Source organism: Buceros rhinoceros, unplaced genomic scaffold (genome assembly GCF_000710305.1).
Source record: "Buceros rhinoceros silvestris isolate BGI_N320 unplaced genomic scaffold, ASM71030v1 scaffold8745, whole genome shotgun sequence".
NCBI classification, from domain to species: Eukaryota; Metazoa; Chordata; class Aves; order Bucerotiformes; family Bucerotidae; genus Buceros; species Buceros rhinoceros.
In genome coordinates, this window is record NW_010413415.1 from 29,592 (window position 1) to 48,445 (window position 18,854).

General features: G+C 40.9%; 1 protein-coding gene across 1 annotated transcript in view; it reads left to right on the forward strand.

Annotated features, from left to right (window-relative positions):
* Nucleotides 1–18,854, forward strand: part of LOC104493944 (teneurin-1) — a gene marked incomplete at its 3' end in the record, with an annotated part of 128,519 nt that overhangs the window by 22,335 nt on the left and 87,330 nt on the right. The window contains exons 3-8 of the mRNA XM_010136714.1: nt 1,198–1,350; nt 6,502–6,701; nt 8,123–8,333; nt 11,593–11,694; nt 12,716–12,910; nt 16,284–16,484. Coding sequence (XP_010135016.1) covers nt 1,198–1,350; nt 6,502–6,701; nt 8,123–8,333; nt 11,593–11,694; nt 12,716–12,910; nt 16,284–16,484 — 1,062 coding nt within the window. The remainder of the gene's footprint in view (nt 1–1,197; nt 1,351–6,501; nt 6,702–8,122; nt 8,334–11,592; nt 11,695–12,715; nt 12,911–16,283; nt 16,485–18,854) is intronic.

Here is an 18,854-nt window from a genome sequence, read left to right on the forward strand (position 1 = left end):
AAGGTGCTCAAGGCCAGGTTGGATGGGGCTTTGAGTGACCTGGTCTAGTGGGAAGTGTCCCTTTTTATAGCAGGAGAGTTGGAATTAGGTGATCCTGAAGGTCCCTTCCAACCCAAACCATTCTGTGAAGAATGGAAGAGCAAACATACTGCCTTTCAGGCTCCCACTGTGGGCAGATCCACCTCAGTGCAAATTGCTGCAAGTGGCTGAAGAGCCTGCTACTCGGGTTTTGCTCTTTATGTGACAATCTCAGCTCCTCTGTGGGGGATATCCTCAATCTATAATTTAGTGGGTCATCAGTCCTCCCTGCTGAGTTACTTCAATGCTACGGCAACCTCTTCCTTGGAAGACTTTGCCCTCCTCAGTAAGACCTAGGTAATTGTCTAGAATGACTGTGGTATTATCATATTATGTTTAAAATAAGATCCTCTGTTGCTGTCCTTCTCCTACCATCCCCCGATGCTTCAGATCAGAGAAAACAGAAAGGGAAGTAGAAAAAGCGAATGGCTGTGCAGGCAAAGTGGAGTAGGCAGCCCCCTCGTATGGTAATAAGGATAGTATATAACTTCATAAAGGGATTAATTTAGTAGCTTTCCCAGTGCATACGTAAATAACAACTGTATTTCTGTTCGTGTGTGTAGTAGAATAATTGCATATCTTTTAGATCCAGAGCCGGTTTTTTATCTGCAGTGTAATTCTAACGTTTATTTATGGAGTCAGTGTTTTACTATCGTTTAACCTGAATGAAAAGGTTTGGGAATGCAGTGAGCACAGTTCCACTTAGAACTGGACTGGAAAGCTGGGAAGTTTTACTGGTGTCTGTGCTTTTATCAACAAACTGTGAGCTCTCCGACTGTTGAAAGCTGAGGGATGACGCTGATGTAGCATTAGAATCTGTCACACAACATGAAATTCGTTCAACTGTTATCCTTTTAATTGCAAGTATTTCCATTAATTGCTGTAGAAATTCATCACCCTGACCTGGCTGAGCACCAGAAGAAAGTTTGGAAACTAATTAAGCAGTGAGTTTTAAGGTAAAATAGTAAATTGCTCATTAGACCCCTCGAAATTCGGAATTATTTCAGTAGGACAAAGTAACAGTTGCCTTTGCAGAAACTGGGTCATAGCGTTCTTTCTTAGTCTGACTGAAGGTGCTGTAGCTTAGACATCAAGTAATTGGTCTTCATTTTTTTGCAGCAGTACACTTGTTTGGTTTAACCTGGCAACTACAGCCTGTGGAAGGGCAGCTGTATGAAAATGGAGTTAGCAAAGGAAACAAAGGAGCAGAATCCATGGATACTACGTACTCACCAATTGGAGGAAAAGTTTCTGACAAAACGGATAAAAAAGGTATGTGCGAATGACAGGACAGACATTACTACTGAAATAATACTGCTCAGATTCTGTATTTGCTACAGTTTGACAGTTCTTCAAGTTCAGGTTCTATCTTCTCTAGTACAATTTTGAAACAGATATGAAAAGCCGATAACTAGATTGTTTCCTTCAGCAGAACTCTCACTGAAATTGGCAACCGACCCAAGCCTTTAGGAAGCTCAACGTTCAATAGCAGAGTAATCACCCCTCTTTTGTGAGAGAGGAGAGATTAGAGCTTGGCTTCTGGGTTAAGGCAGCGGAGGTGAGACTGTATTTGCCTTGTTCCCAGTTGTGCGGAGGGCTTGATGCTGTGTCTGTCTTACAGGGCACGGTTAATCTTAGGCAAAGTGACACCCTTTGTACTGACAGGTCAGAATATGCAGAAGGGTAGAAATCTTAATGCTTCCAGTTCTTGAAGGCGTAAGCTAAAATACAGCATCCTGACACATCTGGGCGTAACCAGTCACAGTGAATCAGCTCGCAGGAATCTACTGAGGTTTTGCAAAACAGTGACCCAGTCTGGCAGCTCCCTGCTGCCAGGGGACAGTCCTGCTCTGCCCCTGCTCTCTTCCCGTGCGGCTCCCTGCATCCCCATGCCCACTGCACGGATTGTCTCACGCAAGACCAAGGCAGGTCAGTTCACTATGGGAGCAGAAAATGGCCTCATTAAAAAAAGTCAATCTGCCATGTGAACCAGCTCTTTGGAAGAGCCAGAGCTGGCATGGGAAGGGCTTGGACTGAGCAACCAGGACTGTGAAACAGAGAGCAAGACTGACTGTCTCTGAGATGCACAATTCCTTTCCCTCAAGTCCTGTCATTTAACGTCGTTAGAACACCTAGTTCAGTATTAGTTACAAGCTCTGGCCCGTGCTTCCCATTGACCACCACGGTGATACTTTCTGATCGTCAGAAGTGGACGGCACTCCCTTTTCTTTCTGCGATACTCAGAAAAAGTGGATAAATCAGTTTAGATCAGAGAAAAGTGAATGGGAGTAGAATATGAACCCTGGTCTTTCCAGGGTCTTCCCTGGTCTTTTGTTAGGAGGAAGGTAAAATTGTACTGCGAGCTCTGCAGTAATAGGAGATTTCCAGAGCTCTCAGATTTTAGAGCAGAGCAGTGATCTGATTTTGTGTATGCCAGGTAAGATCTATGACTGCACTTATGAGACAAGGTGGGACATTGTTGTACCAGTCCCTTCAGAAGGGAAATTATATCTCACATCGATAGTCTTACAAATCACTGTGGCACAGCTGGATAGAGATCGTATTAGATAAATCAGCAAAGGAAATATATATAAGGAGACAATGTTGTTACCCATTATTTTGTCCCTTAGAATGGATAGGTAGTGAATTACAGTAAATATTTTATACACTTTTGTATTTTTGCACCACAGAAAATATCTCAGTTATTCTCAACTGCATTCAATAATTTTGTCCCCATATTACAGACTTAATAAAAGCTGTTCCAAAACATTTCACTTACAAAGGAGAGTGTGCAGGAAAAACATGAAAGATCTTAAAAATTAGATGCTTGATAACATAGAAAAGAGTATGTGAGTTAATAGAGACACAATGCAGTAGGTAAAAAAACCAAACCACCTGCCTTGCCCCAGGCAATCCCAACGTCTTGTGTAGCTACACAATTCCCCGACAACACTGACGCGCGGGGGGCTGTGATAGCAGAGCCGCTTCACTGAGGGCTTATCCAGCAGTTTCAGAGGTCAGTCGTGAATACAGCTAGAATGTTGTCCCACTTGTCCCCTTTCACCAGCTGGGGGTAACGTGTTACCAGTCCAGAGTGTTTGCCGACAAGGAGGATACGCTTGGGAAAACACAAAAAAAAGTCATGTGGACTTAGTACCAGGCATTAGTATATGCATAGTCTGGCTGCAGCTAATTTTTGCCTCTTTTATTTCTTTCCATCTCTTTTGATAGGTATCAGTAATTTTATTCTCACTGCTCGTAGCAAATTCCCCCTGTAGATGTGCTGGGAAGGAGGATTTGGAAACAGGCAGCTCCTGTCACTACAGCAGGATACCACAGAAAGCTGATACTTCGCTGCTGATGTGATTTCGCAGGGAGAGATAACTACCATCACACGTTGCGACCTCCCATTTTCCCAACTCAATGCAGCAGCGCAAAATGCTTTCCCAGACGTTGAAAGCATATACTTTAACTAATCGTTTAATGAAAATCAAGTTTACAAACCAGCAAGTCAGATTTCTTTAAGAAGTCACTTTATAACACGCTGACCCCACGGCTATGAGTTAACATTTTAATATGTAGTAATGTGATTAAAAACTCAGCCAGCCTATTGATGCTGGTATTTACCAGGGGAGTACAAGGAGACTGATTGTTTCAGGATCAGTAATAATTAGCATGTGGGTACTTTCTTGTGAAGATAATTGGCACCACGCTGTTAAGAGTTTTCCTTTCTTGAAGACAAGAGAGAACTGTGATTGGGGATCTATCTCTTGTTTTAGGCTTGCAAGGAAAGTGTGCTTAGAAAGAACAGGGAGAATTAATAGTAGTTGGCAAGAGCTGGACAAGGAATTGAATATAGACAATTAAATGATACTTTGTCATAAGCAAATATCGTTATGAGAAAGATGGTTTTAGAACAAGAGCAGAATTTGTGCTGCAGCACCGTAATTTTAAAAGCTTATTTCAGACTTTTCAAGAAAGAGTGAGGAAGTACCTGAGGACAGTCTGTGAATAGTCTGTCTTCAGATGCCTTTTTTTCACAACAATACCTGCCTCGTTCAATTAAGCGTGGAAACAGAGCTAAATCCTTTTTCTGTGAAGAAGGCACAGTGGGTCAGTGAATATGAAAAGATGCTCTTCAGACATGGCCCTTCGCCTTTTCATGCTATGTGGCTGTCTGGAAACATGGTGTTTGAAAGGCAGAGGTGCTGCCACGGCATGCTTTCAGTGAGTGGTAGATAATATGTGTATTTTCATGATACCAGTGTCAACAGCAGCTTCAACGTGCTTCTTTCCTGGGTAATGAGATAAAAGTCAATCTACATGCACCTGGGTTTTTTAAGATTACGTATAACTATTGCTAAAGCAAAGGTGGTTTCAACCTAGTGTGGGAAAGGTCAGAGATACGTTGTTTTGAGCCTAGCGATGCTAATGTGGTATTCAGCATAATCTGATAACGTCAGTTAGTCAAGATACTCCTTGACATAATGCTTTTTATTTTCAACAAGGAAACAGGCCTTCTCACTTCAACAAACTAAGAAGCCATTAACTGTGTTTTAAAGGACCTTGAACGCCGATCAATAATGCCATTAACTTCAAAAATGATACTGTATCCTTCACTTTTTACTTAGTGCTCTACCCTCTCGTAATTGAATCAGATTAATTACCACGTATCAATATCACCAAAAAGTTCTTTAGTGTTTTGCTTAACCCAGGGAAATTGCTTGCAAAGTATCATTAAGATTTAATATCTCTGGAGTACTGGAAGTAGGGGAAAACATTTTTAAATCTACATCAGCCAAGTAGGATCTTGTATGGGTTGGAGTGGGAAGGGATATGCTTTTGTTGCCCAACATGGAAAGTTTAATTCTCTCTTCAAACATTCAGTGTTTTTCCATGAAACAAATTGGTCAGAAGCAGCATCACCCTCAACATCATTAAAGCAGCACTTTGGATATATTTTAACTCACAAACCAAGTAACAGGTGGTTTTTTAAGAGCATTAGGTTAAAAGTTCTGTGCTCTAAAAAGAGACGCCTTTACGTGCCAAGGTGTTAAAAGTCAGCTCCTAGTTCCTGCTGTAGGTTTGGTGACACAAAGCAGCCATAAAGCCGGAAGATCCAGTACCCTGAGGATTGCTCCTGCCTTGTAAATTAAATCTCTATTCATTACAAAGGCTAAGTACTTCCTACGCTAGTTAAAGCCTGCGTAAGATCCCGCTGAGGATCCTTGTTATTAATACGTTCAGGAAAATGCTGGCCCTAGCTTTGCTACTGCTGTTTTCATTTCCAGTGGCATTTTATAAAATTTCATGGACATTACGCTGCATTAGGTATTTATATGTAATACTGTAAAAGGTGAGGCTCCAGTCACTTTGATTGCTCCTCTCCATTCTTCACTGTGATACTGGAATGAAATGAAACCTAAATGGATCTGGCTGCTGCATTCAATCTTCTTCTCTTGGCTCGTTCTCTGATGCAGCACAGTGTCCTGCTTTTTACTAGCAGGGAGAAAGCACAGAAATGCAAGTTGGAGTTTTGCAAAACTTACAATAGAATCAGCTCAGATGTTTGCAGGATTGGATCTCTGATTTGCAGCATGTCACGATGCTGATCACGGACAGGCATTAAAATACACAAAGATGGTGATAAAGCCAGCAAAGCGAGCCAGCTCCAATTTAGTTTGGCAATGTCTTCTTCATGCATTGCATTTCCCTTTCTATTTCAGCTCTCTCGTACCCATGTGTGAAGTTATGTACTGTAGATGTCGGCAAATTTATTGTTAGACATAATGAAATTCTGCCAATTTTCTCTTTAGATTGCCGGTCCCTATCCTCATGCCCTTGTTACTCTTTCATGCAGAATGACCAAGGCAAAACAGATGTTCTTTATTTCTCCAGGACTAGATTATCACTGCCATAACAAAATCATTAGGGATGGTGATTAATAGAAATCTAGGCTTTGGACGTGGGCTCTGACCTACTGGGTTTGATGGGTTTCCTGTCCTCGCTGGGGTCCATTTGTGAGCTTATACAATGCCGCTCAGCAGTAGTCTGAAATATGTGCCAGAGGAGGATCTCCCGCTGCCGTCTCGCTGTGCGTTCTCAGTTGAATGGGTTTTGTTTGCATAGCTGATAGGTAGAGGCCGTGGTTTACGCAGCAGCACTTCTACCTTTTTGTACTGAGTAAAATGTTCCAAGATTTCCAGGGCAAAAATGCTCTGTGACGCCTGTTGTAAAGATCTCATGCACATTTATTTGTATTTTTCAACTAGCTGAATGAAAAATGCAGTGGTTTCACCCTCTGTTTAGGGATTGGTTTTAATATATTCCGATATATCTAAGGTGTGTTTGTATCTCATGACTTATTAATCTTCACCCAGTGTGATTACACAACTGATTGTTTTGTTTGTTCTGGAAAATTAGTGTTTCAGAAGGGCCGGGCCATAGACACGGGAGAAGTTGAGATTGGAGCACAAGTTATGCAGACGATCCCCCCTGGTTTATTCTGGCGCTTTCAGATTACGATTCATCACCCCATGTACCTGAAATTTAACATTTCACTGGCGAAGGATTCTTTGCTGGGAATTTATGGCAGAAGAAACATTCCACCTACTCACACGCAGGTAATTAGAAATAATACTAATTCTATCGCTCTGACATTCTCAAACAGCAGCGGATGTGAGCGTTCACAATGCACTTTCAAAGCAGAAGGGAGGAAGGGACTGGCTGTAACCCCCAAAACCAGTCTGTTTATCCTTTTCTTTCACTGGGGTCTAGCTGCACCCTCAAACCGTGCCCTCTCAGAGGACGGGACGGTGTCGTACCAGGAAGGTCAGCAGTTGTGAGCGCTGTATGTGACTCTCTGGGAGGCTGGACAGGGACACACTGTGCTGCTGTGTAGCTCCAGCACCTTCTTTTCAGGGCAGGGGGATGAAGTACCACATCCTTTGAAAATGCTCTAACTTTTTTATGACTTCATCAAAACATACTGATTATATAGGCAATGTAAAGAGTTAATAGAAAAAACAAATTTAAAAAGCTGTTTCTGGTTTCTAATATGAAGATTATTTTGAGTGTTTATTCCCAGGGATTCTGCAGGAGAAAACCTAGCTAAGCAGTAAGAATATGCAGTATTGCTGGTCACATTCAACTTTTTGGGGGGTCTTAATATATTTGGCGTATGAAGCTGTCATTTCTATGCATGATTGATGTTTCAACTTCCTAATAGCAGGATCACACTCCATAGAGGGTGATATAAATGGAATCATGGAAAGATTGCTTAGATGGGACCTCTGGACGTGATCTAGTCTAATCTCAAAAATGTTTATTTACTAGAGTTTTGATCTTAGAAATAAGTGCTTTTGGCTGTCGTTGACTTCAACTGGAACTGGGACTTAAGCTGAAGTTGAATTTTACTGAAAATCAGAATGCCTAGAAAAACCAAGAGAAAAATATACATTTCTCGACCAGGGCTTCCTAGAAGGTTTACATCTCCAATTCTTCGAGGTTAACTGATCCTAAAGTAGTCAGCATCACCTCAGTTAGGTGTCAGTCTGTGTAAAAAATAGGTACTTGTTTGCACTAATAAAATTAGATACAAATTTTTAGGGTTTGATATACAATATTGATATTAAAGGTCAAGCAGTTTAAAATCTGGTCTTGAACAATAGGTTCTTTCATCTGTTATTGGCATTTGCAATGAATCACTGTGTAACGTAGGCGCTACAGCTTGGGAATTTTGGAATTACGCCCATTAAAGAGATGTGATTTTTGAAGTAAAATCTGCTGTATTTAGTGCAGCAAGTCTGAGTTTACCCTGCCATAGCAAACGGCAAATTTTGATGCCAGATTTCTAACGTACCCTAACGCTTTTTATATGGAAGCTGAAGCTAAACAGACTAGGTTACGCAACTGCTGTCCACGTTGGGGAGTACTTAAGAGAAATTGCATGAGATTTCAACTGTTTGTTCTGTTCGAATGAGACATGCAGAGTAGATTCATAAAGATTTGCTAGGTGGTTAATTTTTGCTCATTATTATTTCAGTTTGATTTTGTAAAACTGATGGATGGAAAACAGTTAATTAAACAGGAACCAAAAAACTCAGAGGAGCCTCAGCAAGCTCCCAGGAATCTGATCTTAACTTCCCTGCAAGAGACAGGTTTCATCGAGTATATGGATCAAGGAGCTTGGCATATGGCATTCTACAACGATGGAAAGAAAGTGGAGCAAGTGTTTGTACTAACTACAGCGATTGGTAAGAACAATTACAATAAAATTAATTTTCTGAGTATTACATTGGAAAGAAATTATTGACCGTGATTCCAGCTTCTCGTAAGTATTCTCTTAAATATGTTTTATTTCAGCTTAATTAACCTCAGTGGAGCAACTTCATGTTTATGCCAATATTAGACAAATAGCAACATTTGTATATTAAAGACGAATGTCATCAAATTAATTAAGTGTGAAGCTTTCATGTGTGTTAAGATTTTTTTAAATCCTAAATGCTTGAGTAATTTCTGGTGTTATCTTGCTCAAAGTAAGAGAGATTATGCCTGCCTTCTGTATTTACATGGGAACCTTAAACCCTACAGAAATTATCCAGACATGTAAGTTCTTACTTTCAGTATTTTAGTCAGTTGGAAAATCTAAAAGGCAGCTTTTGTGGCTGTGGCTGATGGATGGGGGCTGCTGCTTTATACAGTTATTCGAAGGCACCGTTTTGTTTGGAAGGCAGAAGGCAAATACAGAAGACAGTGTCCTGGTGGCATGTCAGATCCCTGCTGCCTTTTTAATACATATAGGTGGACAAGTGTTCACAACTCGGTGTTGTTCGTGAGCAGGGCTCACACGTAGGATTTCTTTGGAATTTAAATTTAGGTAAAAAGTGTTGTATTTATGACAGTCCTGGTTTGCTGCAAGACTTTAACCATTATGCCCTTTAGTTAACCTGTTCTACCATATGCTTAGCAAGATGTCTTTACTAGTAATGGACATGCCATCTGCTCTTTAGAACAATTGGATGCTATTTTTACTTGATCATAAACACCTTGCAGAGCCAGCCAGTATGATTCAAATACCAAGATTTTGAAGGACTTGCAGGAAAATAATTTAGAAATTGAGATAGAATTGTGATGAGTGGTTTGGGTTTTAAAGTTTGTATTTGTGCTGTTCAGAAAAGTAAATCTTTACAAGCCTGAAAAGAAACGCCCTTCCTCAACTTCATATAAGACAACAAAATAAGCCATTTTTGAAGCATCTTCGCAGGTGCTCTATGAAGAGCATAAAACCTGGCCAAAATCCAGCACTGATCAGAATCCAAATACCTGCCCCCTTGATTATTTCTGCTGTAAGACCACAGCATTTATACGGGGGGGTAACCAAGATTTCACTGTTAAGTAGAGCATATCCTGTCCAAAAAAAAAAAAAAAAAAAAAAAAAAATTCAATGCTGCAGTTTGGTTCTTTTTATATTTGGTGAAAAATAAGTTTTCCACCCCTTGTCTGTCCAGTAAGCAGAACAGACTGCTCTTACGGAGGGGAGCAGTGAGCGCCATAGTGCAGGCAGGAATCCTTATATTTAATCTCAGAAACGGCTGCAAGAAGATGTCCTGGGGAAAAGAGGATTCATGCTGCAAGAATCTACTGCTGATGAGTTTGAAAACAGTGCTAGCTGGTGTCTCCATAACCTGAGTATCATCTTCTTGTACTTTTCTTTGCATAATGGTTCTTGGTTGTTTCTTCATGGGCTTACACACACACACAAAAAAATTATCCTTGAGCCATAATCCTTACCCCAGACTGGGCTGGAGTCCTATTTGTCATCTCTGCTGACAAAGGAATCAGCCGGGACCCCAGACTGAAACCCTCAGAGCAGAGCAAGAGCTGCTCTTGGCTGTGTGAAGCAGTCGTGCCCTCCTCATGAGCATCTGTTCGCAGCATTTCACGTTGCTCAGTGTTAGTTATGTACAAAATTGATTTCTCTGACACTTTAGCAAAGCTCTGATCAGACTTTCTCTTGAGAGGGGTAATTTGCATGCAAAATCTGGCATGCCTCAAGTATTCATAGACTGAATAAAGGCCAGCCCTAAGTGGACATTGCACCAGGGGCAGTAACTGTTCAAACCGTTAATTCTTCATTTCAGATCAATGTAGAGATCATTTACCATGTGGTTCCAGAAAACTGCAAAGGCAAGCAAGTGTTCACACAGAGCAAGAGTTGATAATGAACAGTAATATGTAAAAATTAATATCTGTGACAAAACTTTCCTGCGGAACAGACATCGGGTGCAGGTTGTGGGTGTCTGATGCATAGATGCATATCAAATGCCTGTTCTTTGGTAGAGGCTGATAGCCCAAAACAAATGTTTTTAAATAACAGGAGGAGTTTTCAAGAGAAACCAATCCTTACCTGTCCAAGTACCCATAAATAAGATCAAAATAAATGTGTTTCAGTTATTCGTGTTAGTTGTAGGATGTGGTTGTAATCCGTTTTTTAAAAGTGTGTCAAATTTGATTAGATTAAATACTCCTGTGCTATGCCCTTGCTTGTGAAATGTTTTTCCTCCCAAATCACTTGCCACGGACAGGATCTGGGTTTGCTTCTTTTTACCCAACAGTTACTAAGCTGTTGGAAAGGAGTCCAGAGGTACTTGCCCACTCTGTTAGTGCCTGTGCCTGTAACCATAGCCTCGGTTCCTGCTCCGTAGCCCCTCTCCCATTTGGCACAGATGTCCACTCAGTCCTAGTGCTGCCCCGACGGTGATCAGCTCTGCGTGGGAGCATCTGAGCTTTGGATTTGCTTCGTATTCTTTACATAAAACTCGTAGAAACCAGTGGATCCACTGAGTTCCTGTAGGAAATACGCGTGTCAGTTAAAACCAGCTAATCCATGTACAGATCTGAGGCTGTCCCCAGATGCGTGCTAAAACATCTGTGTGAGAAAACATGGGCAAGTTTAAGATCAGAACTGAAAGTGGGTTTTTTTTTTCTTCCAGTCTAGTTCTGAGTCCTTTATTGCAGTGGGTTTCATCACTGTACAAAAGACGGGGTTTTTCTGGTTGTACAGAAGTGGAAATCCTACTCTCCACTGAGGAATTCAATTCACGTGGTTCCGATGAACACCATAGAAGGCAATTTACTCTCTAAACAGGTTTCAAACAAATTACTTCAGCAATAAAAGAAAGTGTTTAAGGTGGACATTTTTCAGCAAATACTCTGGTTCCTGCAGTGCTTTTAATGGTGGTAAATTTTACATGAACACTTACTTTAAAAGCTTTTTGGAGTAATATAAATGATGCTCTTGTTATCTCAAAGCTGTCAAGGCAAAATCTAATATTTGTAAGCTGCCTGAACAGGAATTTTGTTTTATGCTCCCTATGAATGAAAATGGGCTTTTTACTGCTTCTGTACCTATTTACATGTCGAGATGTGTCCTGCAGAGTGAGGTGAAGATGCCATTCCTTTCAAATCCAACCAACTGTCTTTTTCTTTGTGCACAACTCTCTGAATAAACAGAAATCTTGGATGACTGCTCTACTAATTGCAATGGGAACGGAGAATGTATCTCGGGGCACTGCCACTGTTTCCCAGGATTCCTTGGTCCTGATTGTGCAAAAGGTAAACTGACCCACAGGGCATGACAGGGATTGTGATTATGGGGTGTGACTGCTGGGCTTGCAAAGATTCAGAGTGATTAAAGGAGATTAAATGCCTTTTTCCAGCCAGTTTCCTTTTTCCAGAAGTTTCTGTATGCTGTACTTGAGCTAAGATGCATCAGCCACTCCTCTCTCCCTGACTTCAGAGTTGAGAGATTTCCCCATCCCTCTTTACATCTGCTCCATGATTATAAAATGCATTTTTTAATAAGTGTGTTAACTTAGCATAATGATTTCTGTTATTTAAAGTGACAAACGGTTTCACTCACTTTGGAGAAAATTGCCTAAGTAAGTTAAATGTTTCTGTAGTCTTAACTTGGATAGGGTGTAGAAAAGAACCTAGAGCAGCTTAGATGCTATTTTCTGGAATTGGGGTGAAAAACAGGCTAAAAAGATTGTAAGTGAGCTTGTTTCTGTTCCTGATATTTCTGTCGGTATTATCCATCATCTGCTACATATGATGTCTGGAATTCCTCATGTTTTTCCACTGTTTCCTCAAAATTAAGTTTGACTTTATTTTTTAAGAGCTTGATTGGCTCAGAAATTGATATTGGATTGTAAAACTAAGCTTCCATATTACTGGTTTATGGCTAAAACTTCAGTATTGTTATGTCTGCTTAGAAGAAAGAAGAAAAGGGCAATATCTTGTTTAAGTTCCCAGGGAAGAAATATTAATCTTACTGAAAATTGTAAGCAGGCATTACTGCAAATTATCTGCAGAGGCCAATCAAGAGGAGGGAATTACTTTTGTCTTCTAAGGTATCTCATTTCATGTCACAATTAAGGTATTCTGGTGAAGCAGACTGAGGAGATGAGGAGGCTGTATTGCTGCTGCACTACCTAGTTCCAAGATTTCAGCCTGTCACAACCCTCGAATCAAATGGAGGAGTGGCAGATGGTGTGGAAAAGCAATTTTACAGAAGATAAATGTTAATCTATGTAAGTATGTAAATACATTTAAAAGGTCAATCTGCCTTTTTCAGATTCCTGTCCAGTGCTGTGCAGCGGAAATGGAGAATACGAGAAAGGTCACTGTGTGTGTCGAAATGGGTGGAAGGGACCAGAGTGTGATGTTCCAGAAGAACAGTGTATTGACCCAACCTGCTTTGGCCATGGTACTTGTATCATGGGCATCTGCATCTGTGTCCCTGGATACAAAGGAGAGATTTGTGAGGAAGGTTAGTGAAGTTTCCCTCTCTCTAGTTAAGCGGGTTTGTTTTGCTCTTTAATCTCCAAACCTGTTTTAAGGTAGTTAAGAACTCCAGGAGATGTGAGAAGCTTACTGTGAAGCAGTATGGTTCTGATCAAAAGCACCTTTACAGAAAGTAATGTTAAAAAAGAAAATTATCAAAGGTGAAGACATTCAGATCCCGGTGACAGTCAGAGGAAGCTGATCACATAATTTCCAAGATTCACATTTTTATTCTAAAAGATTAAAATTATTTAACGCTGTCTAATAAGACTATCTAATAGTCTTGGGCACTCCTCTGAAATACTCAGTTTCTCTTTCAGTCCAGGAGGACTCTCGTTCTCAGATGATTTCTGCTCCCTCCTTCCACTGAATCTCAGTAGCAAGAACAGAACGGAGTGCAAGTTTTAGCCTTTCAGCAAGTGATGAGTGTATTCTCAGTCCTCCAGAAGCTTCCTGGAAAACATCCCAGCAAGCAAGATTTTTTTTTTTTCTTGTGAAAGTTGTGAGACCGACTGTTTGTCTCCACTTTTCTTCTCACAGGGTCCAGCTGCTCTTTTCAGGAAGGGTGGCTGGCATCCCCAGCCCTCCTTGCTGCCAGTAACCTCAGTCCCTTAGCACAGGCTGTCAGAGAGCCTGTGCAGTTGTTTTTACTTGGCCAAAAGCTAAGGGTAAGGCAGTCCAAAGATCATTTAAACGAAATATGATATGGTCATTCTCCAAAGTAATCAGAAAGTCGTAATCAGCTGTTTCCTTCCTTCATTCTGTTACTACTTAGATTTTTCTGTGAAGAACATACTGACAATATAAAGCCAAAAGAGTAGCTAACAGTTTCAGTTTACCGGAGCATGTTGTGTAATTCTGCTGTCATATGTCATTTTTACTGTGAGCCTGCGTTCATGGTACTAAACCGCATTCTTTAAGGCTTGGCTAATAAAAAGTGGGAAATTCTGAGAACAAGTAGCTGTACTTCTGCTGGTTGTAGTACCGATGTGTCTGCCTTCATCTACAGAAAGAAGCAGCTGTCATTTGCCTCTTCGTATTTCTGAGAGAGCTCATCAGCTTTGACTTTCTTCCCCTGTGCATAGCCGAGAAAGCAGAACTCTTCTTCATGCTTACCCTGATTTGAAGATTTTTCCACTAGTCCCCTTAGCCTGAAGCTAGTGACAGCGTACTTTGTGCTTCCTGCTGTATAGATTTTAGGTAATGCTTTTGAGTAGCACGCAGAGGAGACTCTTCATGTGGCTTGAATTCTCCAGTCAGAAAAATGTCCAGGATGGATTTGATGGATTTGACATACCTGGTAGAGTTTTTAAAGGGAGGATCAAGAGAATGCTTCTGACATCCTCAGTTGTTGGTAGCTTCAAAACCGAGCAAAACCAAGAAAACCCAAATGGGAAAAAGCAAGTAGGACACAGATGTATGTACTCCCTGGGCCCTCGTGCCAAACAAGCCCAGAGCTGATGAGAGGCTGACCGCTGCTTTCAGTTGCTTTGGTTCTTGCCATAGCGTGATCCTTCAGAAGGGCTGGAAAAAAAATTGAGGTAAATGTACTCAGACAGCTGTTGAAACTAAGAGTGCGAAAACATTGGATTTTTAAAGTGAGAGATATTTAAATTTTTTAAAAAGGTGGAATTCTGTAGAAATAGAGTGGCTGAAACCAACCCATGCAACCAAGTACGGTGGATTTTTACGGTAACAGTGTGTGCGTGACATGACCGCTCAGTTTACTGTATTGTACAGCATAACGTGCAGCAGTGGAAGTAATTCTGTCAGGAATTCAGATTACATGACTGTATGTAACTGTGAGTTTAGTATTATAGCAGTATTGTTAACACAGCAGACGTAGTACCAGATGTACCATCCAGGGAACACCAGTAGCTACATGTGTTCGTTGCTCTGGGAGTCCTTTGAATTTGTCCTGTCAGATTATCGTTACTAAAGTGAGTGATACTTTTCAAACTTCACGGAGTCACTCGATTAATTTTAAAAGATGAGCAAAATAAAGAACTGTCTCAGGATGAGAGAAAACAGCCGAGTGGTTTTGTCTTGTGCTTAGCAAGATAGGCATTGTCCAGAAACACCGGTTCCTCTCTTTCAAAATTACATTGTGCTGTGCATGCACCTGGAAGGCTCAAAAAGACATGACATAAATCTTGACAAGATCCTGAATTGGCAGCACAGCAGCTCGGAAGATAAAGCATCAGAGCATCACTTCTTTGTTCTTAGGTCATAAGGTCCTATAAATTGAGGCCGTTAATCTCGACACGGGAAGTCTTTAGCCTTCCCTTAGTGAAGCAGAGAGCATCTCTTCATGCGGGTAGCACAGAATACTGTTTGTTAAGTTTACAATTTAATTAATAAAACACTCCTTGTGCTCGTACTTGAAAAATACACGCAAAAACTTTCAAAGTACCTCTTTAACATTAGTCTGAAGCATGATCTAACACGAATAGGCTTTTGCCTAATTGTTCCCCACAATGCTTGGACCCCACAGATCCGCCGCAGCTCTGCGGTCTCCCTGCAGCCTCCAGAGAAGGCAAGCTGTGTTCTGCCTCCGATCTGCCTTGTTAAAGAAATGCCGGGGCTTTATGAAAGACTGGGCTGGTTGTACAGGTCTAACCAGCTGATTTAAATTCTTCTGCAGAGCTCCTGAATTTGTCACTAGGAATAGTATAATCCAAATTGCGAACAAATTTAGCTCTTTGTCTGTTTGCAAATTGTTCATCAGTACATTATGACTTTTATGAATCTGTTCATTATTTCCAGTTGCCGAGCACATACTTTTTATGAGTGTATGAGATTTTTTTACAGCAAGCATTCAGTCAGAGATTCACTACTTGGGGTTAGTGGATGGTCATTTTTTTTTTTTATCAGATTTTCAGCTGTAGAGAGAGCTTTCCACAGGAAGATGAAAGAATATATCTTTCTTTTCCCAGCTGTAAATAAAACACAGAGCACAAATACCCAAATGGAAGCACAATGCACAATTGTAGAAGTAATTATTAATTACTCCAGTTCTTTTCTAATCCTGCTGCTGAAGCACAAACTTCACTGACTTGAGCCGATAGATCTATCTTGGGAAACCATGTTTTTAAAATAAGATGAAATCCTTGGCAAGCAGAATCATATGATGTCTAACAGTCTACCTGCTTGCTTTTTTCTTGATTTTGGCTTCACACTTTTGCACGCTGTTCGCATAGACTCTATTTTCCTTGTGCTTGACATCCATTGGGTTTGTCCTGGTTTGGTCATTTGAGTATTTGCACAAGAATCACCGAATTCATCTGAATCTCTGATACTGTATTTCCCTGTAAAGGTGCAAGTTTTATGCTCCAAGTTGTCTATTCCCTGCTTTCCAGAGGACTGCTTGGATCCGATGTGCTCTGGCCATGGCGTGTGCGTTCAAGGGGAGTGTCACTGCTCCACGGGATGGGGAGGCGTGAACTGTGAGACACCACTTCCCGTGTGCCAGGAACAGTGCTCAGGCCATGGGACTTTCCTCCTGGACACGGGGCTCTGCAGCTGTGAACCGCAGTGGACAGGTTCAGACTGTTCAACAGGTATGCTGGAGATTTTATTTTTTCGAAGAGCCGGTGCTTTCTGTTGGAGTCGTGAAAGAAAGTAGTTACCATTATTGTGCTGGTATGAATTTAACAAACTAGATAGGGATGAACCAGGGGTGCTGTGACATGGCACTTAATGGGATTGTCAGCAACCACCTTTCTGTTGACAAGGACAGAAAGGCATTTCCTCTGTGACAAGAATGTTGACTGCCTGATGGTGAGACAGTGAGAGCAGTAGTCCTGCAAGAGAGCAGGTGCCTCCTGGCGTGGAGTGGAGTGGAGCATGACTCTTGCCTAAGATGTTGAGCACTTACCAGGCTCGTGCAGTGAGGGAACCCACAACTCTGAGAGAGACTGAGAGGATATAAAAAAACCAACAGTCTAAATGCAGTGACTGATGAGTAAGAAGGCTCCGTCAAAAAATCTTTAAACAAAAATGACCATCCATTCTCTCATGCTGGGATAAAACCTCTTTTCTTTCTTAGAGGACCATCAAGGTTTGATCCCACTGAATTTGATTAAGAGCTGAAATGGATTTCTCTGTGCTTTGTACATTTACGTTTTGTTTGCTTGAAATGAATGCACTCTGCTCGTTTTACTCTGTAATGGAGCATGTCATTACCCATGTACGTACTACTATTTTTTTTCCCCCATAAAGCTCAAAAGCTGGAATCTCTGATGGTAACTAGCACATCCCAGCACAGAATAGATGCAAGTGACAGATCTGCTGAATACTGTGGAATACAACCAGTGGTCCAAGTCACCAATTTTCTTTAGAAATTCTCATTCAAAAGAACACTTGGAGCAGTATAAATTTCCTTTCAGATTTTTAATGTGTCTGGTTATGATCTTTAGATTGGGACTTAGGAAATGGCCCCCTTAATGTTAACTTTTTCAGCAACCGAATATTGACCTAATAATTTTCAGTGTTTGTTATAAAGACCCTGCATTCATTCTACACGCCAAAATTAATGCCTGTACTTCCAGCCCAGTACTGTCGGATATGGTACCTGCTTGGATAAGAATTGACTTTTTCTTGACTTTCAGCAAAAGCCCAGTCGCTTGCGTTCTTACCATGTATTTTATAACTTGTTAAAAATATTCTCTGAAGGTTAGTAAAATAGTAGTACTTTCATTAATGAAGGGATAATTAGGAAAAGTGCTAGCTATGTACTAATTTTTTACTCACAAAATATGCAAACTAATTCTGTTCTAATATAATGTTGTCGTAGCTCAAAAAGAGATGTTCATCTCCGCTAGGTTGTTGTGCCAGCTGCATGGGGCGAAGAGGTATTAAGTAAGGGAACAACAAGCTAATAACTGCAGTGAAGAGGCTTTTATCTCGAGTGCTAGGATCATAGCTTCCGTGTTTGTCTCACCTCCAAAGCCGTTTTGATTCAGTTTTAGAAGAAAGGTAACTTTTTTTCTTACTTCTCTCAACCAGTAGGGAAAAATCTCTCTTCATCCCTGCTGTCTTCTGAGTTATCAAAGGATGCTTTTACAACCACCAGCAGGCATCTCTCTTCATAGCTAGATACTTCAGGTTTCTCATTTCACGTATCCCTTTCTTCATAGGTGTTAAACTAGATTCAGGATTATTGTGGCAGTGTGACGAGCGTTAGACTAAAGTATAGATGTTCATTTGAGCTTGAGACTTTCTTCCCAGGATCAGTGATGGCTGTGCATGCTGGAAGTAAAGCTTGGTTTTAGTGAGAAAGCAAAACATGAGAGGAGAAGTCAAGAAGGTCAGAATAAACGAGCTGTCATATGCAGATGGGAAAAATCGTGAGGTTCTGTACCATGAAGAGGTTGAAAAGGGTAAACCACAGACTGCTTGTCTGGAGTCAGACAACAGGGAAGGCTTTGCAGCTGATAAACGAGCGGTCTCTCATCCTGCCTCAAACCCTTGCACTTTCCCACCATCTCATTGTCAGCGCTGTGAAAATCTGCCGTCCTGTATCATCCTGAAGAATATAGTGTCCTCTCCTGGTGATTTCTGCATTCCCCAGCAAGTTCCAAACGCTTTCCAAATAAAAGGATGCATTATTTTAAGTTGTATGTTATATAGATAAAAATAGATAGAAATCAGTATCTCTTGCTGTACTTTAAAAAGGTGAAATAGCAAAGGTAAAATCATGGAATTCTGAGGCTGGAAAAGACCATGGTGTTCATGCTATTTGATTTTCTGTGGGTCAGGTGCCAAAAAAACCCCATCCTTCAGGTTCTTGGAATTTCTGTTTAGTTTTTAGAAATTCAGCCTTCTCACAAAGCCTGAAAATGAAGGATAGTCTTCCATGTCCTTAGGTAAATTGTTTCGATTATCCCTGACCCTCTGTGCTAAAAGGCACACCTTCTACTCCCAGATTG